The following is a 25,405-nucleotide window of genomic DNA, read 5'->3' as shown; positions in this document are numbered from 1 at the left end:
TATGGCTGTCAATGCTTGCATCTTTTTTAGTAACAGCTGACTGTGTCTATCCATGTCCGCCAACGGTATTCTCTTGATGAAAAGCATGAGTTTCTGGAACTCTATAGTGTATTGGCGGGCCAACAAAAATGTCATCTTGACTATGGAATTCTCACTGATGTGGCTTACCACAAATACCTTGGTCTTTATACCATAGAGTTGTGTTGGCAACTGTACCACTTTGTAGGATGGCAACCGTTTCCTGTCATCAAGCTGACTATAGCTGTCACTTTCCTTGAGCAGGTCCCGAGCAGACTTAAGAAACCTGGCAAATACTTTTTTGCTCAGCAAGTTCATGGTGCACCTAGGGTCAACCAGGATAAATTGTCTTTTAGCTTTCTGAAGAGAAAGTAGCTAGTTTTATAGAGTCAATCCAGAGCCTGCACCGGCTCAGCACCGGCTCGGCTCTACATAGACTCAGAATCACCAATCCCCAAACAAACGTAAGGATCTGAACTAGTCACTACTGAGCATCCTGTTGCTGGTTGTGTAGCTGTCCAGTCTGGGGGTTTGTTGGCTGAGCTAGTCTTGCTGTTTTGGAAGCGGGCTTCTAGTTGGGTACGACCCCGGTCTCCTCCACTCAATAATTTGTGCTAAACTTGGCAAACCTGTCTGATATGACTTATTTTGGCTCTAGCTGCTCTTTCTCATCGGTTAGGGCTGGTTTTTCTGTCTAGAATTCAGTTTTTAAAACCTTATAGTAATTTCAGGTGGCCACAAGACTTCCCTGTTTCTCCTAGCGTGCTTCTGCACTGAGGTCCATGGTGGCTCTGTGACCCAGCCAGCTGGCCAGGACCGCTTTTGTCAGGGTTACAACTTGTAAGGGCTTTAGCACAACTAGTAGTCAGTGCTACTGTTGCTGCTCATGATTGATTCTCATTTTTCTGGAAATGGCTTATGAATTATTTCATGTATCTATTACTTGCATATTGATGTGCTTTAAACTGGTGGGCCAGAACCGGAGTCCAGGTGCACCAACATCGATATTTCTAACACATAGGCGAGATGGTCTGCATCCTACTCTGCAGTACAAGCTTTCTGACTGGCCATGGCAGTGCCTTCTTTTTATTAAAGTAACCCTTTTGGAAGCTTAGCGGCAGGCTCCCACTTCTAAAGCAGCTCGGCCTTCACGGTTTCACAGAGTGTCTCGCCTCCCTGGGCCTCCTTCCCAGTCTCCCTGAGTTTCTTTCTTATTTCCACTTTAAAGCAACTATGACAAATTCTTCTACAGGTTTGCTGGCTTGTGTGCCATCAAAATTCAAAAGATCTTACAGCTGCCACCAGGTTAGCAATTTACTGCTTCACTTAAACCAACTGCTTTTTTTAGTATAAATGTGGAATCTATCTAAAAAATATATATAACATGATAAATAATGTGCCCATACATATAGCTGTAATATTTGCTGTTGTCCCTCTTATGTACTAGATTTGATTTGGTTAGACTCTGTCCTTTTCCTATGTGGCCAGCTGGTTTTCTTTTGCCTGTCTATCAGATAATGGGTTTTCTTGATACCGGCTTGGTGGCTGGTCAATCGTTTTCTTGTTTGATAGCCAGGTGGATGTATTCCTGGTTAGCTTAGCTTTTCTTTGGCTTAGTTTGGCTGAGCTGAGCTGGACTGCGTCAGTCTTGGCGTGGTTAAGGCACTTTGTTCTTCTGTCAGCTGGCTGGTAGGGTAGCTGGCCAGTTGGCTGTACAGCTGACGCTCGGCTTAGCGCCCTGCCATGGTCTGTCTTTCCGTCTGTCACAGCTGCGTAAGTATAACAGAATTACTTTATTTTGGTTATAAGCTTTTGAAAATTTAAAAGTAGAACTATAGAAAATATTGAGTATTGTTTTAGACTGGCAGTGCTTCTCCATGGACTTACCCTCCTGATCTATTAATGCCGACACTGGTTGAGGCTGACGAGGGTCTTGAAAGATGGACACAGTGGGTTGGAACATCAAGTTTACCACAAGCTGACCACTTTATGCTAATAACTGGGTAATGGGTGTTTTCAATGAAGAATAATCCCTGTTTTACTAAATAAGTTTAAACTCCTTTGCGGCTTGCAATAAATTGGTTTGGCAGCATTTTAACATCGACATTGGTTCTAGTTATTCAGCAGCTAAGAGTTACTTTGAAAAATGAATTACTGCCTAATTGCTTATAATTAGAGTAGACCTGCATCTGCATGAAATTTAATTCAGTTCAATCATACTCTACACATCCAGTAACATACTGAAATTACAGGCTAGATCTCACTCTAGAGGGAAATATCAATATTGATGGCATAGCTCATATTGGAGGTATCTGTGGTGGAAATAGGACATCATTTATGCAGCTTGCGACATCAGATGTGTATGCTCATGAGTTAGGACACGAGTAAGTTACTAGATGCTAATAATGATCTTCATAATTTCTTGCACTTGCAGTTGTAGAAGGTGTACAGGCCTTGCATACTCTCTAAAAGTATATATGTTAGCATCTTTAATCAACATTTCATTCAAATAAAAAAATCTCCAACTTTTTAGCTTAAATATGCATTCAAATAGATGAATAACCAACTAGAAGGATAATATGTTAACTAGAAGGTTTATAGATGCCAATTTACTGAATTGTGATTTTCGGTAAACTGGCAATCTATTACCAATTCACCAAATATTCCGGTTTAAGACTTTTATGTTTGAGCATAGACATTGCTTATGAAGTGTACTATAAGGGATATGATTCCTACACCAATATTTTATATAAAAGTTTGCTGACAAAAATGAACCCTCTCAAGACAAACACAATCAATTCCTTTGTCATTATTGGCACCAGTTTTAATGTCCTTACTTATCTAAAAATCAAAATAATATATTCAAGCGAAACTTGTAATTAATAACAAGCACATGTGTTAGGCTTTCTTTAATTAACATGTATTTTACATGTTTTGAAATGCACCCTTATACCAAACTTATTATATTCTGAAATGATATGATATCCTGGCATTGTGCAGGTAATAAAAACTGCGTATACACGGTGGCAGGTATTGTAGTTGCCGTTGGCTAATTGGAGTAACTCGTATACTGTTAAACATACTAAAAGTTGTGAGAGCAAGCTTCAATGATGCTGCATGTAACACAGCATCAATATGCGTATTTTAACCCACGTAATGACGATCTGCCCAATGATTTTATTGTATCCCGTTTAGCTTAATAGGTTGAATTATGATTTTCTGAATTAGGGGTCAATTTGCAATCCAGCATGAGGTGAATTTTTTGTTGATGAACTGTAATCGCTATCGCTGGGCATACACACTACAAACCGGCTTTGAGATCTGTATATATAGATCATAGATAACACAAAGGTACTGAGCTATTTATAACTGTGTAACATTATTTCAAGTCAAAATAAGGCACCAGAGGTAAGCAACACTAGCTATCTTGTATATTTAAAAAGGAAATTTCACAGAATCTTAGTAGATTTTGCCATAAAGTATCAAAATTTTTTCCATAAGTTGTGATTTTTTATGTTTGAGGTGATCCGACTGCCCAAAAGTTTTATGATTGAAATCAACAAAAATTAATTGCCTTTAAACATTTGGATCAAATGAAAGTGTGATTATAACGTCTATGGTTGGCATGAGGCCAAAAGAATTAAGACTCGTAACGTTGCAACATAAACGCAATAGCTGATATCAATTACAGTCATACTTTGACATACGGAGTGCCCCCACCATAGAGGAAAATTGAGATACAAGGAAAATATTTAGCATGCTTCTGCTTTGAGATAGGAGAAACTCTTGAGATACGAGGGTATGAGCAGGCTCTTGATAGCAACTAACTGGCCATGGGTATGCAAAAGGCTGTCTTTTAGAACAGAATCACTCAGTCTTTCTCACTGAATCAGTTTAAAAAATGTTTTACAACTTTCAACTAAAAATTACAGTGAAAGCAAAGCAAAAACAGATAGAGCCAAGCTAAAAACAATTAAAAAAAATCAAGACTAACCAAATTAAAAGTAAATTTAAAAAAATATAAACTTGGTTTTAAATGTGTTTAGTAAGCAAACTTCATTTAGATTAAACTCAATGGTTATGGTATATTAAGTAGTCTCACACTAGTCTAGTGTACCAAACACAAATGCTGACAAATCTCTCTCAAACCGCTGTTAACCCCTACGTCTGTTTTGAGAGTAAGAACTATGCAGTATTATACATAATAATGTTGCATATTTTATTTTATTGCAGAGTATAACAACTAAACTGGTATTTTTCACTTTGTGAGTTACAAATAATTAAAACACGTTTGTCTATCATAACATCCTGTTTTTTTCTTAAGTATGGTAACATATTGATTTTTATTTAGCTATTTTATAAAGTAAATATTGCATTGAGATATGGGAACATTGAAATACGAGTTCAGTCTCAGAACGAATTAAGATCGCATGTCAAAGTAAAACTGCATAGCATGATAACAACTAGTGGACATCCTTTTGCGTGTATTTTTTTGTATGTTTTAACCTCGATCAAGTTTTGTCAAACTTAATCTAAAAGATTCCTGGCAGTCAGATCTCCTTAAATGCTGAAAACAATTGCAAACAATAAAAAACATCAGTTCAATAATAGATAGTTCAATAAAAATAATTGCAAATAATATAATAATACAGATTCAGTCTGATAAAATCTACTAAGACTTTGCACAAGTTCATCTTTAATGTATTGAAACTTTAATTTTGTATTATTGTAAATTTTAAACAATTTTTTTAAAAGCCGTATTTTATTATTTGGCAGCTTGGGATCTTACCATGATGGGACTTATGACAGCTGTCATGGTGAAGATCAATATGTGATGTCAGCTATAATAGAAATACCAGTTAATAGCACTATTGGACATCGCTGGATCTTTTCTATATGCTCTGTCGAGTATTTTGACTCCTTCCTCAAAGTACTGAACAGGCAAGTAAATGAGACTTAGCCTAAACTACGCAATATAACTACAAATATTCGAAAACTTGATGAAAGCTTGGAAAGTTGTAAAGGTCAAGGCCTATGTAGTATCTTATAAGAAGAGTACCTCTCTTGGACATAAATTAAGTAGTGAGAGACATGTTAAGAAAAACATATGGTATGATTGTATGTTATAGTGATTTCTCAAACTGCTTATTGGGTGCAGGAGCATATATTCCTAAATGGGAAGATAGCTTGTCTGGAAATATTGGACAAGCTATACCTGTAGATGAGCAATGCAAGCTATTTCAAGGAGATGAAAATTGCTATTCTGTAAGAATTACTATTTAGTGACTATATAATATTATATATGCCGGGTTGTTAGTTCGAGATAGGAGGTGTCAAACTTTAACACCTAGCGCACTAAATTTTTAAAAAGTCTGCCAACCAACAATAAGTTTAATAAAATATGTACTTAGGTAAAGTCAGAAACTTTTGTAAATTGGATTAAAAATCTCTCACTTAAACAATTCTTCAAATATAGTGGAGCTCTGTATTGATTACTAACTCAAAAGTTCAAATTATTTTCCACTTTGCTAATGAAGTGAAAAAGACTAAACTTTACTACCTAATCCAAAAACAATAAAAATAGAACAACTTATTTTTTATAAGCCGGTTATACAGACTCGTGGCAAGTTAAGCTGCCGTAATTTGACTCAAACTTATGTAAAAAGCAAAAAGTTGTAGATCATCAGAAAGTGCATAAATAGTTGTCATATTTTTCAAAACGAGAATTTATTAGCTGAACAATGGCTTTTGTATTTTATAATTTTTTCTACCAGGGCATGCTGTTGCAAAGCTTTGGCAGTGAGACTACACAAATCTCTTTAATGATTGGTTGACCTAAAATTACTGCTAACCTTTGTAAAAGTAAAAGCCTGTGATGTTTTGGCTTGATTTATGTAAGGTGACAAAACACATTTTTTATTTAAAGAATTTTCATAACAGTTACTACCTAATAAATTTTCATTGTAAATTTATGACTCAACTTGATAGTTGTTCTGTTGTAGAGAAGTGAATTTGATACAGTTTGCAGTAAACTGACCTGCACAAATGGATATCATCCATATACTCACCCTAACAAAGAAACCCTACAGCATACTTCTTGTGGTAACAAAAAGGTTTGTATTTTCACAATTTCAACTGGCAAAAATTTGCATGTACTTTTAAAGTATCCTTTGCGCGCAAATTTTTTGCAAATTAAAAACCTCTTGAATAATACTTTTAAGTGGTAATAGTTTTGTGAAATTTAAATGGCAAACTAGAATTCCCACACAAATATTTTTTGAGTTCCATTTATATTTGTTTAAATCAAAAAATCAATTGCTAATATGCCAAATACATCAGCTGTATAATTTGGTTGGAAAAAACTGTCTAATTAAAATACGTTTACCTGTTGAAAAGTGGCACGTTGGATTGTTTGCTAGTGTGTTATTGTTTTTTTAAGGTGTTTAAACATACGCGTATATGAAACCTACTCGTGTGTTGAAGATTCGCACTAAAGGCTCTTTTTAACATTTTTCTTGTAGTTTATAACTTCTGCTACTGGGCGAATATGTATAATTACACCACTGTAAAAAGAATCAGCTAATAACAGGCACACAATAAAAGTGTAATTTAGAAATATATGAACATGTAAATCTATTTCAATGTCATAAGAAGTCAGAGATGAAACAAATCAGCACATTTATCACTGCATGCATTGCTACACAATTACATGCACTCCTTTTTATCACTGCATACATTGCTACACACTTTCATGTACTCCTTTTTATCACCGCATGCATTGCTACACACTTACATGCACTCCTTTTTATCACTGCATGCATTGCTACACACTTACGTGTACTCCTTTTAATCACTGCATGCATTGCTACACACTTACATGCACTCCTTTTTATCACTGCATACATTGCTACACACTTTCATGTACTCCTTTTTATCACCGCATGCATTGCTACACACTTACATGCACTCTTTTTTATCACTGCATGCATTGCTACACACTTACATGACATGTACTCCTTTTTATCACTGCATGCATTGCTACACATGTACATGCACTCCTTTTTATCACTGCATGCATTGCTACACACCTACGTGCACTCTTTTTTATCACTGCATGCATTGCTACACACCTACATGCACTCCTTTTTATCACTGCATGCATTGCTACACACTTACATGCACTCCTTTTTATCACTGCATGCATTGCTACACACTTTCATGTACTCCTTTGTATCACTGCATGCATTGCTACACACTTACATGCACTCCTTTTTATCATTGCATGCATTGCTACACACTTACATGCACTCCTTTTTATCACTGCATGCATTGCTACACACCTACATGCACTTCTTTTTATCACTGCATGCATTGCTACACACTTTCATGTACTCTTTTTTATCACTGCATGCCTTGCTACACACTTACATGCACTCCTTTTTATCACTGCATGCATTGCTACACACTTACATGCACTCCTTTTTATCACTGCATGCATTGCTACACACTTACATGCACTCTTTTTTGTCACTGCATGCATTGCTACACACTTTCATGTACTCCTTTGTATCACTGCATGCATTGCTACACACTTACATGCACTCTTTTTTATCTCTACATGCATTGCTACACACTTACATGCACTCCTTTTTATCACTGCATGCATTGCTGCACACTTACATGCACTTTTTTTTATCACTACATGCATTGCTACACACTTACGTGTACTCCTTTGTATCACTGCATGCATTGCTACACACTTACATGCACTCTTTTTTATCTCTACATGCATTGCTACACACTTACATGCACTCCTTTTTATCACTGCATGCATTGCTGCACACTTACATGCACTCTTTTTTATCACTACATGCATTGCTACACACTTACGTGTACTCCTTTGTATCACCGCATGCATTGCTGCACACTTACATGCACTCCTTTTTTATCACCCACATAAACTTTTATTACATGTAGTAGCAAAAAAATTAACTGAAAATTTCTAATTGCCATTTGAATTGCCTCGCATCAGTTCAGTTAAAGTTTTAACTTAGGTGAGTCACAACATTCTGGTTCATTGTTTACAAGCATTTGACAGCATATATGGTTAGCTGGTACCTATTAAAACATTAAAATTTATCCTAATTGTTTTTTGTTTGTAAACAGGTAGATTGAATATTTTTAGGATAAAAAATGGCAGCCAGATGTTAATGTTTAAACAATAATTTCGTCTTTGAGTTAATCTATTTTTTTATTTATTTATCAAATGTTTTTATCAAATTTTTACAACAAATTTAGTTTAATGTAGTGCTTAATGTGTCTACAAAATCTGCTAATGTATTCATAATACTTATTATATTACAAAGTATGTTGTTTCAATACGTTTTAAAAGTCAGGTTCAGAAGAAGATAGGCTTGGTAAGAATGCAGTTCATGATATTGATGTTATTGGCGCATGCTTAAAAATTGCGCAGCTAATAGTGTTTAACTAAACAAAACATAATATGTTATATTTTAATGAAAAGGGTAAAAATAATCATTTGCAGAGTATTATTTTAAAAGTTAACAATTGCTCATTAGTAAAGACTAGCGAAGTGAGTAAGCTAGTTATCTACGGCTATTACTAATCAAAGCTGTGAGAGCGAGCATAAAATTATGTTGTGCTGTAATGGAGAGTGGTAGTGTATTTTTACCCACATGGTGACATATTTTGGCCATTGAATCCATTAGTCTCATGTAGCTCAATGGTTTAGCATATGGTCTGGTCAATGGAAGGTTCCAAAATCAAGTCTTCAGTAGTACTGGTTTTTTAATTCATTACTGAGTGAGAGTAAAATATAGCTTTGTTGTGCTATTCTAAACCAATATTATTTTGGTCAACTCTTCTCATATAAATGTAAGATAATGTAGAAATCAACTTAAAAAATTAAAACTGATTATGAAATTTGTTTTATCTAGTAAAACAGCATATTTGTATTTTAGTCGATTTGCTTATCAAAGTGTAGTTGCTGTTGTTCATAGCTGTGAATGCCAACTAAATTATCTCTTCATCAGGTTCATCTTGCTGTACTACAGAATGGTTTTAAGTAAATATAGTGTAAATCCTGAATATATTTTAAGAATCTTCAAATATTCCTTTCACTATTTTTTAGTGGTGTGAGAAGAATATATGTATATATCATCCTGATGCCCCTGCTTTAGATGGTAAGTATTAAATCAGTATCAAGTTGAACACTACTATATAAGCTGTTATCATTTTCCTTATGGTTCACCACTGTCAGTAGGGCTCCCCTCATAAAAGTCAAAACTCTCAAATGTATCTGAGTGGTTATCACTTAATGTAAAATTATTTCAAGTTGGCCGCTTTGCGCATTAAATTAAACTAAAAAGATGGCAAAATATTTTAGACCACTGTAAGCAGGCTTATTTATAAAGAGGCTACTCACCTATTTAAAAAATTAACTGTACTGATATAATAAAAACTTTATTTTAAGTAAGGCTCAGACAATGCTGCATCATTAAACAAAAACATATAAATAATTTAGCAAAAACTTAGTTTTATGTATGAATTTTACTATCTTCATGGCGACGTAGCAGTAATTTGTTTTTTTAAGTCATAATTACTAGTACTCTGACAGTCTAGTGTGCCGTGAGAAATGGCTATGCGTAATATATATGTGCACAATTATTCTCTGACGTGGAAAAGTGATTGAATGCCGTGTAGTAGTAATGTGCTTGGCTTCAATTCTGAGTATCAAAGTTCAATTCGCGTGTGGTGCAATTGTTTTTCTTAAAACTGTTTGGAAATGAGGGTTGTTTCCTAAAAGAGTTGATTTTTTTTGCATTTAATGTGGCTTTAGACTGTCGGATGGTCAAACAGGGAAAAAGGCAGGCAAAGGATCGAACATAGTTCTTATTGTAGAAAATATTGTGGGCATTATAAAATGAAAATATTTAAAAGATACATTTTTATATGAAGACCTGCTGCCAATTTTTCAATGTCTTACACTGTGTCTGTATGATTTCTTTTCTATCCTTATGCGTTTGGATATTATTAATTTCTACTGCAATAAAATGCCAAAATATTGTAACTAACCATTTTGAGTTATAATGATTTATATCATTATTTTTATTTCAAGTCTGAGGTATTTATGAAACTGCTATTTTTGAATTGTGATGTAAGGTTGAGATATTATAACTAACCATCTTACGTTTTTAAGCTAAAAAACGCTTATAAAACTGCTATTTGTAATTTAATGTTTGGTTTAAATGTTTTAAGCAACCTGCTTTTAGTGCTAAATTTTTTATTGGTTTGCCAATCATTACCAATTATGTTCAACTTAATTTGGAAAGCTGAGGCCAAAATAATTTAATAGCAACATAATTTTTGTGAAAGTTCTGTAGGACTAAAAATTACTCAAATCAGATGAAACTATTTAAAAAGGCTGCTTAGATTGAAACTTTATGTGATGAAAAAAAATCTTTACTAGAGAATTTAGCAAAGACGCGAGCACGCATTCCTGCTAATGACAGTCTAACTAATTGCCAAGTGTTTTGCCAAATACAATTTTTAAATTTATACAACAAGTAACTTTAACCCCTTAAACTTTTGTTTTAAATGAATTAACCAATAATATTAATTTTATAGAGCCACATTAAATAACTTGAAAGCACAGTTTGAAGGTGATGAATTGACGCAAATGAAATTAACATCAAAGCAAAGCTAAGCCATCAACTTTTAATGCAATTTTTGTTTTTGCAAACCACTATATTTCAGAGATATAATAAGCTAAGCAAGATCAAGCAAAAGTGCTTTGTGACGTGTATAGTCGCACTTCATCAAAGAGCCCAACAGATTAGAGACGGTTCATGCTGCAACGCGAACACAATAGCTGTTATGAGTAATGGTAGAGAAGGCAGCCACACAACCAGTAATGTCATTTTTGCATTAATTTTACTTTTGAGAATTTTAATCATGATCAAGTTTAGGCAATTTTAATCTTAAAAACATCCTGGTAGTCAGATCACCTCAAATACCAAAAACAGTCTTAGATGACAAGAAATATAAATAGTTTGTTATGAAATCTATTAAAATTTTTTGTAGGCTTATCTTTAGAAGCTGTTACTATTAGCATTATTATTATGTAAACTTAAAATTTTCCCCGTTTGAGTGCTAACGATTGAAATACAATTAAACACAAACTGACTAGTTTGTAAACCAGCTCTAGAGTAGGTTGATGTTCAAGTGAAAAGCTCAGTTTAGTGAGACTACCATTTTCCATTGATAAAACAAAACAGTAAAATTCAAACACCAACTAACAGCTACATGTAACTTATGAAGGAATTTAGCTCTTCTGTGACATAGTGCTTGTAGACCCTACACTAAAAAACTTCTAAAATAACATGTATAATGGTTTCTGAGTATACTTCTATTTATATTTGCTAAAGATTCAGCTAAAAATTACAAATCGGTGAAAGGAATTTCTGGTCAATGTTTCGTATAAGCAAACTTTTATTAAACCATGGTTTTAACTTGGTTGGGCATAAACCATGATACTGCAGCTGTTGAAAGTAACATATTAATCTAATTGCATCAGGGTTGTCTTTGTTGAGGGTAATAGCCAAATATCTTAATGATGGATTGATACGCGCTCCAACCACTCCTTAAAGGTTGACTTGCAACAAAATTCGCATTACAGTTGTTTGGTATCAAAAGATTCATCATGTCTTACTCTGCTGTGTTGTAGTTGCAAAATATGTAGAAATGTTATTACAAGCTCTTAAAAGCTATAAAAACCAACAGTTAGTTGCAGCTCTCACGAAAATGCCATAGAGTCGAATCTCTTTATTTTGATGACGTTCTCAAACATTTTGATAATTGTTTTGACATGTGATGTTATCACGTGAATTGAAAGGCAAATAAAAAGTTCAATATAAAATGTCTCGTAGCACTAGTTTATGACAAAACACTTTGGGTTTTACCGCAAAGCTCTTATCAAGTATAGATGCTCGCTACTTTACAATTTTGTTCCGGCTTGGTCTAATCATTTAGTCGTAATCTGATCATGTGATTCATACTTCTTGCCAAATGGCACAAACAATTTCTGCAGCATTTTCCGACTATCGCAGGTGGCCAACAAGCTTCTCATGTTTATCAGAGGATGATATGCACTTCTTAAAGCTAAGGTTAAAAAATTAAACGAATTTTTATGGTAAGTTTTGATATACCAGTGCTCAAACTGACAGCATTACAATGATGATAAAACAGGTGCATAAGAACAATAGACATGGTTTTATTGAATGTGTTAAGTACATGTATATTTGTGAAAATATTTTGACGAATGAGGTTGCATAAAAGTGTAAACAGAATCCATAGTGTTCAACTACATCACATTTGAGCCGTTTTGGAAAGAGATTCCAAACTACGGTGTTCTCGTAATGGCTGCAATGAACGGTTTGTTTTTGAGCTTTTAAGAGCTTGTAATCACATTTCCACATGTTTTGCACCTACAACACAGCATAGTAAGACATGGTGAATTTTGGGGTACCAAATAACTGTAACGTGAATTTTGTTGCAAGTCAACCTTTAAGGTGGCTGCTGCATCAAATTCTTGGCATGTAAATGCCAATGCATACTATATTCCATTTACTTTTGATTGTTTAGTCAAAAGGATGAGGCTCGGCACAAACCTTAAATTAATATGATATATATTTTAACAGAGGGATGTCCATTTGAAGACAAAGATTTTCCACAATGGAACATAAGCTGTTCAGAAGTCACTCCATGGAAATGTCAGAAGTATCTGTTTCTCCAACTGTACTGCTGCAGAGCTTGTCAAGTGTTTGCGACACCATGGTTGGGCCCAAATTGCACACATGGAGACACGGGCGAATCATTCTGTGAAAACGTAGTAAACACAACTGGATGTCTGTATGAAGCCGAGTACTGCTGTGAGTCCTGCTGTTCTGTTCTTGGACCTGAGGAAGGATATAGTTGCATCCAGCCATCCCCTACAACTCCTACCACTACTACCAGTACTAGAACTACTACCACTACATCAGTGATATCTACCACAATGACTTCCACTACAGCTCATCACAAAGAAAGCAATGCTATAAATGGTAAGTTTTAAAACTGCTGGTTAAGTATAATAATCTTAAAAACCTAAAATTGCTGATATTTTTTTTAAATGCAATTTACAAAAAGTTGTGTAATGTCATTAGTTAGTATGTGAGCTTCTCATAAAATATGCTAAAAAAATAATGTGGCTGATACAGACATAACTTTATAGTTTATTGTTTTATATATTCTGTTTTAAGCACAATTATATCTCATTATACCTTGACTATTAATTTGATAAAAATTCAGCAAAATTTATATCTCAGGCACAATGTCTAACTTTTGAAATTTTTGAAACTCTTTGTTTTTTTCATTTTTGTCAGTTTTCTTTCATTATAAAAAATAACTTTTAGATATTCTGAGTTTTTGACCTAGCACTTCTGTTCATAGAGACATCATTGTATTCTATGCCTCAATGAACAATATGCCTATGTCTATGTATATTTCTATGTCTATGTATTAATGTAATATGCCTATTTATCTAATCTTTTAGTGACTCAAAATGATATTCAGGGGAAGAAGGCCGCAATCATCGGTGGGACTGTAATCAGTGTAGTGGTAGTGTCCATCCTGACAGCAGTTTTGGTGGTCAAAAGAAAGCAGATAAAAACAACAAAGATTGTCTGCTGCCAGAAAGATGAAGAATCTTCTGTACCTTATTTAGGGATGACTTAAGAGTTTTTATTTCATTTAAATTTGTATTAAAGTAAGCTTGTCATCTACAAAATCATTGTTTGTTCTTATTTCATATTTCTAATAGCTATGAGTTAAGCTAAATATTAAAAAGTGCAAGTACCTGACTCATTGAAATCACATTCAAAAATTTTAAAAAAATTTAAAATGCAGATTACCAGGTAATTGGCATAAACTACTGAAGAGAAACTATGTGATACCCAACTCTCTCTAGTAAATTTGCTAACTTACATTACTAAAAGAGTCTACTCTTGTCATTTTCTATGCAATGGTAAGAGTTTAAAATAGTTTTGATATGTTACGCTTCTTGTTTTACACGTATAATTACGGTAAATACATGGTGTACTTTAAAAAAAATTTATGTGAGTTTATAAGTAGTCTCTTCATTAGGCAATTGTCTGTAATTGCAAATTTTACTTTTTTTTGCTGAATAGTTTTCAAGCCTAAAACTCTCAAATATTTTCATTTTTGTAAATAATCAAAATAGGAACAGTTGTTTTCCATTAATTGTTACAAATATTTAAAAAGTTGTTCAATACATATAATAAATTGTATATCTAGTCGGATCTTGTGATATTGCTTGAAACAGCCACACTGAGGAAATAATATAGGCAGAGAGTGCGGTGCTTTATAAATGGCTGCTCAAGTCTCAAAGTCACCTCATAAAATTTGGCTTGTTGAAGCAGCGCTCAAGCAACTGGCCAAATATGGCTTCATCTAAAATTTTACAATAATTTTGCTTTAATAAGGGAGGTGTTTCGTGGCTATGGCAATCTTTTTAATTCATACTGGACCGTAATACACAAAAAAGAAACTGTTGGCTGACTAAATAGCTGTATGCTCTACATACCACTAAAGAACTGTATGCTCTACATACAACTAAAGAACTGTATACTCTACATATAACTAAAAAACTGTATACTCTACATACAAATAAAGAACTGTATACTCTACATATAACTAAAGAACTGTATACTCTAAATATAACTAAAGAACTGTATACTCTACATACAACTAAAGAACTGTATACTCTACATACAACTAAAGAACTGTATGCTCTACATACAACTAAGGAACTGTATACTCTACATACAACTAAAGAACTGTATACTCTACATACAACTAAAGAACTGTATGTTCTATATACCACTAAAGAACTGTATGCTCTACATACAACTAAGGAACTGTATACTCTACATACAACTAAAGAACTGTATACTCTACATACAACTAAAGAACTGTATGTTCTATATACCACTAAAGAACTGTATGCTCTACATACAACTAAAGAACTGTATGCTCTACATACAACTAAGGAACTGTATACTCTACATACAACTAAAGAACTGTATACTCTACATACAACTAAGGAACTGTATACTCTACATACAACTAAAGAACTGTATACTCTACATACAACTAAAGAACTGTATGTTCTATATACCACTAAAAAACTGTATGCTCTACATACAACTAAAGAACTGTATACTCTACATACAACTAAGGAACTGTATACTCTACATACAACTAAAAAACTCTATGTTCTATATACAACTAAAAAACTGTATGCTCTACATACAACTAAAGAACTGTATGTTCTACATACAACTACTTACTGGTAGGCTCTATCCGCAACGGTAGATATGTGTACAAAGTTAAAACGTTCACCTAACTATAATTATGTGAAGTTCATACTGCTCCATTTTGATTTTTTTGCATTATGATTCCACAACCTTTGTAAAGAGCAGTATTTAAAAGTTTGTGTGTTTGCTGCATCTAACAGCTAAAATATTAAATATCATACGACAACATTCAATGTACAAGACAGACAAGCTTATAATCTAAATAAGCATAGATAACTAGACCCACATCTACCGTTGTGCTACAAATAACAAACAGGTCATAGAGGGATCATAGGTTGAAGGAATGAACTTGACTTACCTCCATAAGTAAGGGTCAACCAAAAACTGAACAACTAGTTATGCCATGTTTGTCAATGAAATGTTCACATTTCACCGTTTTTTGATGGACTGTGGCACGCGCCTTACATGCCCCTTGTGAGCATTTCATAACCATAAATCAAGTAAGTATAACAATTATTTCTTTATGTTCTATGTCAGGAAAGTTCACAAGAGTCTAGTGATGTTTAGGTAAGCTAGTGGAAACATTTAAAGTTTAATAGATCTCTTTATCACCTTTTTAAAAGGTGTTCTATATAAAAGATTGAGTTATTGTTCACTTGTTTTTTAAATAATGAACTAGCTCGCAATACTGAATTTATTTGCTTAACAGATTTTTAGTGAGTTTTCATTCCCTTATAGACAAGCAAAGTATAATTTAGAATTAGTAAGAAAAATGGTCAGATTTGATACTGTTAAAGTACTTTTAAAGATTAACTTACACAAGTTTTTTGGAGATTTTATCAGAAAGTAAACGTATTTCTTTATTATTTGCAACTGCTTTTGATGTTTGAGTTGATTTGAATATCAATTTTTTCTAGATTAATTCTAGATTATCAGTTGCAGTCTTTTTGATGTTTAAGGTGATCTGATTGTCAGGCTGTTTCTAAAATGAAATTCACAAAACTTGATCGTGATCAAATTGCACACAAAAAATACATGTCACTCGTTGCTATCTTTACAATAGTTAATATCGGCTATTGTGTTCAAGTTGAAGTGTTACCGGTGTCTATTCTCTCAGCCTCTTCGCAATTATTAATTCATAGTCACACTTTCGATTGGTCTAAGCATTTTAATTAGACTTAAATTTTGTCGACTTCAAATTTGAAACATTATGGCAATTCAACCACCTCAAACATCAAAAACAATCCAAAATGATAAAAGACACCATTAATTTTTAACAAATTCCACCAAAATTTGGTGTAAGTTGGTCTTTAAACTCTTTTTTTCATTAAACCATTATTATGTCTTATTATTATTTTATCTTTAAAGGGTGACTTGCAACAAAATTCACATTACAGTTATTTGATATGAAAAGATTCACCATGTCTTACTCTGTTGTGTTGTATAGGTGCAAAATGTGTGGAAATGTAATTACAAGCTCTTAAAAGCTCAAAAACGAACACTTAATTGCAGCCACACAAGGCCGCCGTAGTTTAGATTCTGTTTCCAAAACGGTTCAATTGTGACGTAGCTGTGTTAGATGGTTTCTGTTTACACTTTCATGCAACTTTATTTGTTGAAATATTTCACAAATATACTTCACGCATTCAATAAAACCATGTCTATTGTTCTTACGCGTCTGTTTTATCGTCATTTCAATGCTGTCACTTTTAGCACTGATATCTTATAACTTATTGTAAAAATTTGCTTAATTTTTTAGCCTTAGCTTGAAGGAATACATATCATTGTCTGATAATCATTACGAGCTTGTTGGTAATTTGTGATAATCGAAAAGTGCTGCAGAAATTATTTGTGAAGTCTTGGGTCACATGATCAGATTACGACTTGCCAATTAGACCAAACCGAAACAAAACTGTAAAGTAGCTAGCATCTATATTTGATATGGGGTCTTCGGTAAAACCCGAAGTGTTTGTCATAAACTAGTGCTACGATAAGTTTTATGTTGAGTTTTTTATTGCCCTTTCAATTCGTGGGAGAACATCACGTGACAAGACGAAAGCCAAGTCAGTTAAGGAGAATTAATGTGCGACTAGCAAAGTAACTTTTAGAAAATTCCGGAAATGTCCTTTTTTTGGAGTGTTTTAACTGCAATTATTTTTTGTAAATTTTACTTGTTAAATATTTTAGCAGGAAGATCACTTTTGTCACAATTTTCAAACTAAAATGAAATGTTGAATGATAAAAATGATCTATACTTTCTGATAAAATCTACTCAAAGTTGATACAATCCCATCATTAATATAGTGATGGTGCAACACCAAAATGAGTAGTGTATGTTGAGATGCTAGCTCTGTTAATTTGACTTGATGATCGTTGAATGTAGAAATATACTTTTTGTTTGAATTTATTACTTTCATAGTAACCAAATGGAATAAACTATGAAAATTATATAGTCTAGTTTTGGGCCACCACAAGCGATCATCAAGTTTAATTCTGTAGGTGTCCTGGACTAGTTTTAGCATGATGCAAAGTAGCCATAAACAGTCAGAGATCACCCAAAAAAAGCAAAACAAAATTTACAGGGCAATTTGAAGTAACAGGATGCTGCGTGTTAGCTCAAAAAATTCTATAATATATACAACTACCAAAATGAAAAGTTATGCTCACATCTCAAAGACCTTTTTCTGAATTCTGGACTTTTGTGAAATTTGCTGATATTTTTAGCATTTTTCTTGCAGCCAGCCAAGGTGAATAGAACTGTTTGTGGTTGTGGATTATATGTGTTAGCAAGTGTTCAACCAGCTCAACTACAAGCAGTCGTCTGCCATGAGTGTGTATCGACCTGTCTCTATTTTGAATTATGTTGCATTAGCCATTGATTCTATAGCGCTGCTTGCAAATCACGAAGTAAATTCTGACTTTCATTTGATCAGATTTGTTTTTTGACAGGAAGGAAATAGCACTCAAAAGATGAGAGCAAGTCGAGACCTGCTAGCTTTGCCATCATGTTGCAGCGGCAGATAGATATGTTTGTTCATTCTCTAAATACTGCCATATGTACTTTACATATGTTGTTTTTTGTTCTCTAATGGTGTCTACTTTGCCCTCGACTATTTCATGATAAATGAATGGTTTGATAGTTGTTGGTCCAACCCATGATCAGGTAGTGACTGGAACACATATACCGGGTTTATTTAGGCTTCATTTATTATAATTTTAAAAACCAAAAATATAAATGAAAACCTAAATTTGTAACTTTAAAATAAATATCATTAGTATAAACATTGAAAATCGTGAAACAATGATTATATGTTATAATGCTGAAGACAGATTATCATCCTTAAAAAGTTCTAAACTACTGTTTTCATCTTATTGAGCTTTTGCAAGGTTGCAATTTACGCTCTACCTATTTAAAAGGTTAGTGGCATTATTTGATGTCAGTTAATATACAACGCCCTGAAATCAAAAGGTTTCACTCTTTGAAGCGAGCTAAAAACTTGACTTGTCACACTTTCAACTACCTCAACATTCTTATAATGCAACACATTTTTTCTACCAAAACAATGATGCCAGTTGGTGAGTCTAATTTTACTAAAAGATTAAAATGGTAATAAAGACTTGATTCAATGCAGAGCCAACAATTTAGGCTGTGAAACAATTGTGGCATGGGGCTCATTGATTATCATCTGTCAAGCATGGTTTCACAACATAGCTACATAATTAGGTTCATATATGGAACAACTGTCTAATTCTTTACAGAGGTGTTTAGCTCTGCAGCAACTGTCTGATTCCTTACAGAGGTGTTTAGCTCTGCAGCAACTGTCTGATTCCTTACAGAGGTGTTTAGCTCTGCAGTAACGGTGTGATTCTTTACAGAGGTGTTTAGCTCTGCAGCAACTGTCTGATTCTTTACAGAGGTGTTTAGCTTGGTAGCAACTGTCTGATTCCTTACAGAGGTGTTTAGCTCTGCAGCAACTGTCTGATTCTTTACAGAGGTGTTTAGCTCTGCAACAACTGTCTGATTCTTTACAGAGGTGTTTAGCTCTGCAGCAACTGTCTGATTCCTTGCAGAGGTTGTTAGCTTCGCAGCAACTCTCTGACTCCTTACAGAAGTGTTTGGCTCTGCAGCAACTGTCTGATTCTTTACATAGGTGTTTAGCTTTGCAGCAACTCTCTTATTCCTTACAGAGGTGTTTAGCTTTGCAGCAACTGTCTGATTCCTTACAAAGGTGTTTAGCTATGCAGAAACTGTCTGATTCTTTACAGAGGTGTTTAGCTCTGCAGCAACTGTCTGGTTCCTTACAGAGGTGTTTAGCTCTGCAGCAACTGTCTTATTCCTTACAGAGGTTGTTAGCTTCGCAGCAACTTTCTGACTCCTTACAGAAGTGTTTAGCTCTGCAGCAACTGTTTGATTCTTTACAGAGGTGTTTAGCTCTGCAGCAACTGTCTGGTTCCTTACAGAGGTGTTTAGCTCTGCTGCAACTGTCTGGTTCCTTCCAGAGGTGTTTTGCTCTGCAGCAGCTGTCTGATTCCTTACAGAGGTGTTTAGCTCTGCAGCAACTGCCTGATTGTTTACAGAGTTCTATGTAGAGCATGCCGCATTTTTTGTTATATATACATAGAGAGCATTTTGCTCTTTAGTTGTATATAGAGTATATTGTATTTAGAAAACACAGTTAATAGTTGTATGTAAAACAAAGAGTGTTTTACTTATATATAGAGTACACAGTTTCTTAGTGGTATGTAGAGTATACAGTTCTTTAGTTGTATATCGAGCACACGGCTTTTGGTTGTATGTAAAGCAAACAGCTCTTTTGTTGTATGTAAAGAATTGTATATTTTTAGTTTTACATAGAGCTTATAGTTCTTTAGTTTTACGTAGAGTGTACTGATTTTAGTTGTATGTAAAGCATACAGCTATTTAGTTATACATATAATGCACAGTTCTTTAGTGGAATGTCAAATATACAGTTCTTTAGTTTTATGCAGAGCATACAGCTCTTTCGTTTAATATAGAGCATACAGTTTTTTAGTTGTATGTAGAGAATACAGCTCTTTAGTTGTATATAGAGCATACAGTTCTTTAGTTGTATATAGAGCATACAGCTATTTAATCACCCAACAGTTTCTTCTTTGGGGATTCCAGTCCTCTATTAATCGACTCTTAGCCTACTATAATTCATGATTGTAAAATACAGTCAGAGCCATGGAACATTGTTATTATCATAGAGACTACGGTGCAGTTAAGAAAGTTGATCAATTAAGACAACTGTTAGAGTGCTTGTCGAATAAGCTCAATTTTTTGGCCTTGACACCTGTGCAATTATTTCTAAAACTTTGCACACACTGTCTATATAGTTTCTCCTTGTGACTGTTTCAACCAATATCACAAGATCAGACCAGATATACAATTTATTACATTTATTGAGCAACTCTTCAAATACTTGTAATGATTACTGGATAACAACTGTTCCAATCTTGACTTTTTACAAAAATTCAAATATTTGAAGTTTTAGATCTAAAATATATTTAGCGAGAAAAATTAAAACTTGCAATTACAGACAAATGCCTAATGAAGGAAATACTTATAAACCCACAAAACATGTTCCACAGGCATACCATGTATTTAATGTACAAGTAAAATAAGAAAGTTAATCTATCAGAACTATTTGAAACTCCTACCATTGCATAGAAAATGACAATAAAAGACTGCTTTAGTAAAATAGCATAATTACTATAAAAGACTGCTTTAGTAAAATAGCATAATTACTAAAATAGTTGGGTATCACTTAGTTTCTCTTCAATATTTTTTTGCCAATTACCTGGTAAACTACATGTATATTTTAAATTTTTTTTGCAAATTTGCGAATGTGGTTTCAATAAATCAGATACTTTTCATTATTTAGCTTAACTTTTAGTTATTAAAATTATGCAGAGAGAGCTAACAATAATTTTACATATGACAAGCTCACTTCAATACAAATTTGAATGAAGTAAAAACTCCTAAGTCATCCCTACATAAGCTACGGAAGATTCTTCATCATTCTGACAGCAGACAATTTTCGGTCTTTTTATCTGTTTTCTCTTTACCATCAAAACTGCCGTCAGCGTCAAAACTACCACTACACTGATTACAGTCCCACCGATGATTGTGGCCTTCTTCCTCTGGATCCTATCTTCAGTCACTAAAAGATTAGATTTAAATAGACATATTTCATTGCTACAAAGGCATAGACCTATACATAGACATAGGCATATGCAAGAGAATTGAGGCATAGAATATAATGATGTTTCTATGAACAGAAGTGCTAGGTCAAAAACTCAGAATATCTAAAAGTTATTTTTTTATAATAAAAGAAAACTGACAAAAATGAAAAAGGCTATGTTTCAAAAATTTCACAAGTTAGACTTTGTTCCTGAGATATAACTGTTGCCGATTTTTTACTAAATTAATAGTCATTGTCTAACGAGATAGTGTTGCGCTTATAGCAGAGTATATAAAACAATATTCCATCATGTTACGTCTGTCTTAGTCGCATGGTTCTTTCATCATACTTTATGAGAAGCGCAGCTACTAACCAGAAACATTACTCACACTTTTTTGTAAAAAATTTTAAAGAAAACTCTCAGCAACTTTCGGTTTTTAAGATTTAAGTATTTAGCCAGCAGTTTTAAAACTTACCACTTATAGCATTGCTCTCTTTGTGATGAATTGTGGTAGAATTCATTGTGGTAGAGATCACTGCTGTAGTGGTAGTAGTGATAGTAGTGGTAGGAGTGGTAGTAGTGATAGTAGTGGTAGGAGTGGTAGTACGGGTAGTGGTGGTAGTAGTGGTAGTAGTGGTAGTAGTAGTAGTGGTAGGGGGTGGCTGGATGCAACTATATCCTTCTTCAGGTCCAAGAATAGGGCAGCAGGACTCACAGCAGTACTCGGCTTTGTACAGACATTCAGTTGTGTTTACCACGGTTCCACAGAACGATTCAATCGTGTCTCCATGTGTGCAATTTGGGCCTAACCACGGCGTCGCAAACACTCGACAAGCTCTGCAGCAGTACAGTTGGAGAAATGGTGAGTTCTGACATTTCCATGAACTGACTTCAGAACAGTTTATATTGAATTGTGGAAAACCTTTGTCTTCAAATGGACATCCCTCTGTTAAAATATATATCATATTAATTTAAGGTTTGTGCCGAGCCCCATCCTTTTGACTAAACAATCAAAAGTAAATGGAGTATAGTGTACACTCACATTTACATGCCAAGCAGCTGATTCAGCAGCCACCTTAAGGATTTGTTAAAGTGCGTGTCAATCCGTATTTAAAATATTGGGAAATCAGCCTTAATAAGCAAAATCCTGTTGCATTAAGTTCATATGTTACTTTCAACAGCTGCAGTATCATGCTTTATGACTAACCAAGTTAAAACTGTGATTTGCTAAAGATTTGCTTATGGGAAACATTGACTAGAAATTTCTTTCACCGATTTGTAATTTTTACATAAAATTTTAGCAAATATCAAAAAAACTATACTTGGAAATAATCATACATTGTCTTTAAAAGTTTTTTCATGTACGGCTTACATGTATGTCACAGAGGAGCTTCATTTAAATTTATTTCTAAGTTATCTGTAAAATTTATGCTTGAATTTTACTGTTTTGTTTCATCAATGGATAATACTAGTCCCAATCAACTGAGCTTTTCACTTTAATATCAACCTACTGTACAGCTGGTTTACAAACTAGTTGGTTTGTTTAATTCTACTTCATCAGCTAGCACTCAAGCAGCGAGTTTTAACTTTATATAGTAGTAATGCTAACAGTAATAGCTTTTAAAGATAAACGTACACACAATTTTAATAGATTTTATTAAATATTATTCATATTTTTTCTCATTTAATATTTTATTTTGTGTTTGAGGTGATTTGACTTCCAGGATATTTTCAAAATTAAAGTCGACAAGACTTTATTGTGATTAAAATGAAGCAAAATTAATGCAAAAATGACTACTAGTTGTGTAGCTGCCTTCTCTATAATTATTCATAACGGCTGTGTTTAGGTTGCAGCATTACGCATCTCTATTTTGTCGGTCTTTTTGATAAAGTGCTTTTCATGTTATAAACGCACTTCGCTTGATCTTGTTTAACTATTATATCTCTGAACTGGTTTGTCTGCCAGAACAAAAGTTGTATTAACTGAAAATTGGTGTCTTAGCTTTGTTTTGATTTTAGTTTTATTTGCATCCCTTCATCGCCTTTAAACCGTATTTTCAAGTTATTGTGTGTGGTTCTATAAACTAATTAATTGGTCAGTTCATTTAAAAATAAATTTCAAGTGATTAAATATACTTGTTACATACAGTTAAAAGGCGCATTGAGCAAAGCACTTGGCAACCAAAATGACTGTTTTTAGTAGGCATATGTGCATTGTTGCTAACTTCTCTCGTAAAGATTTCATTTTTCATTGCATAAATTCTTGATGTAAGCAGCCTTTTTAAAATCTTTTATCTAATTTCAGTAGCTTTAGTACTACAAAACTGACAGATATATTCTTTTCTATTAAATTATCTCGCCTTCAGCATTTCAAAACAAATTTAACATAATCAATAACAAAAAAACATTCAAGTATTATAAAAATTAATTTAGCACTAAAAACAGATGTTTTTAAACTTTTAAAGTAAACATTAAATTGAAAATAGTAGCTCCATTAAAGGTTTTTTAGCTTAGAAGTTAAAATAATGATATAATTTAGGATAGTTTGTTATAATAACTCAACCTTTCATCACAATAGCAATTACTAGTACCCAAATCCATAAGGATAGAGGAAATAATTATACAAAGACAGTTTGAACCTGAAAAATTGGCAACAGGTCTTCATGCAAAATGTATTTTATAAATACATGTATTTTCATTCCATAATGTTTAAAACAATTTCTACAATAAGAGCCATGTTTAAAAGCCCATCCAACCATCCGACAGTTCCATTCACACAAAAATCAAACTCGGGTGCGCAGAATTGAAGCCAAGCGCCTTACTACTGTGCACCACTCAATCACATTTTCACATCAGAGAATCATTGTGCACATTGATATTATGCATGGCAATCTCTCATGGGGCAATAGACTGTCGGAGTAATAGTAAATATAGTTTACAAAAACTAATTACTGCTATGTCGCCGTGATGATAGTAGAGTTTATAGAAAAAACTGAACTTGTTGTTGAATACTTTCTCCTTTTTTGCTAAATGATGCAGCATTGTCTGAACGTCGCTAAAAATACAGTGTGTATTATTTTATTACAGTTGGTTTTTAAACATAGTCTAGTAGCCTCTTTATAAAAGAATCTCGTTTGGAGTAGAGTTGTCAAAATATGTTGCCATTTTTTTGTTTCATTCAGTGCACAGAGCGATCAACTTAGAATATTTTCAGATAAAATGTTACTCACTCAGATATATTTGAGATTTTAGACTCTTGTGAGTTAGACACTATTGAGAGTGGTGAACCATAAGGAGTATATAGTATACTAGCTGCATTACCAGTCTACAGGAACAGATTCAAGTGCAGCATAAGGTTTATGGAGAGTTGTCTTTAATACTGTAAAATAACTCCAAATATGCAGTCTATTGAAATTTTTGTCCTGATCAGAGAATGCATGCACATATACATGTCAATGTTGGGGAGAAAAATGGAAATCTGCAATGTGTCTTACAGCAGATGCGGGTAAAATCTAGTAAATATTCTAGATTCATGTGTCTAGATTCATGTATCCGTTCACCCTTGTCTATATTTGCAGTTGACGATTGCACACTTCTGCCGCTGAGCCCCTGCCTTGGCTGACCAGACTTTACCCGCCGAGCAGTTGACAATCGCGTTCTTGCACTCGCCTCGCAATCAATCGCCTCACACTCGCAATCAGTCGTTTTACACTCGCCTTGCAATCAATCACCTCGCACTCGCCTTGCAATCAATCACCTCGCACCCACCTTGCAATCAATCACCT

General features: G+C 33.9%; 2 protein-coding genes across 2 annotated transcripts in view; one reads left to right on the top strand and one right to left on the bottom strand.

Annotated features, from left to right (window-relative positions):
* Positions 1 to 14,389, top strand: part of LOC137399666 (metalloprotease mig-17-like) — a 119,549-nt gene extending 105,160 nt beyond the window's left edge. Inside the window, exons 7-14 of the mRNA XM_068085853.1 lie at positions 1,879 to 2,021; positions 2,271 to 2,402; positions 4,795 to 4,959; positions 5,148 to 5,283; positions 6,021 to 6,131; positions 9,170 to 9,221; positions 12,738 to 13,139; positions 13,631 to 14,389. Coding sequence (XP_067941954.1) covers positions 1,879 to 2,021; positions 2,271 to 2,402; positions 4,795 to 4,959; positions 5,148 to 5,283; positions 6,021 to 6,131; positions 9,170 to 9,221; positions 12,738 to 13,139; positions 13,631 to 13,812 — 1,323 coding nt within the window. The 3' untranslated portion in view covers positions 13,813 to 14,389. The remainder of the gene's footprint in view (positions 1 to 1,878; positions 2,022 to 2,270; positions 2,403 to 4,794; positions 4,960 to 5,147; positions 5,284 to 6,020; positions 6,132 to 9,169; positions 9,222 to 12,737; positions 13,140 to 13,630) is intronic.
* The window catches only part of LOC137400959 (A disintegrin and metalloproteinase with thrombospondin motifs 16-like), a 149,698-nt gene that overhangs the window by 79,665 nt on the left and 44,628 nt on the right, over positions 1 to 25,405 (bottom strand). The gene's annotated exons all lie outside the window — the stretch shown is intronic.

The sequence above is a fragment of the Watersipora subatra genome, chromosome 7 (assembly GCF_963576615.1).
Source record: "Watersipora subatra chromosome 7, tzWatSuba1.1, whole genome shotgun sequence".
Classification (NCBI taxonomy): domain Eukaryota; kingdom Metazoa; phylum Bryozoa; class Gymnolaemata; order Cheilostomatida; family Watersiporidae; genus Watersipora; species Watersipora subatra.
Note: the sequence above shows the minus strand (reverse complement) of the source record. Positions and strands in the feature narration are given on the sequence as shown.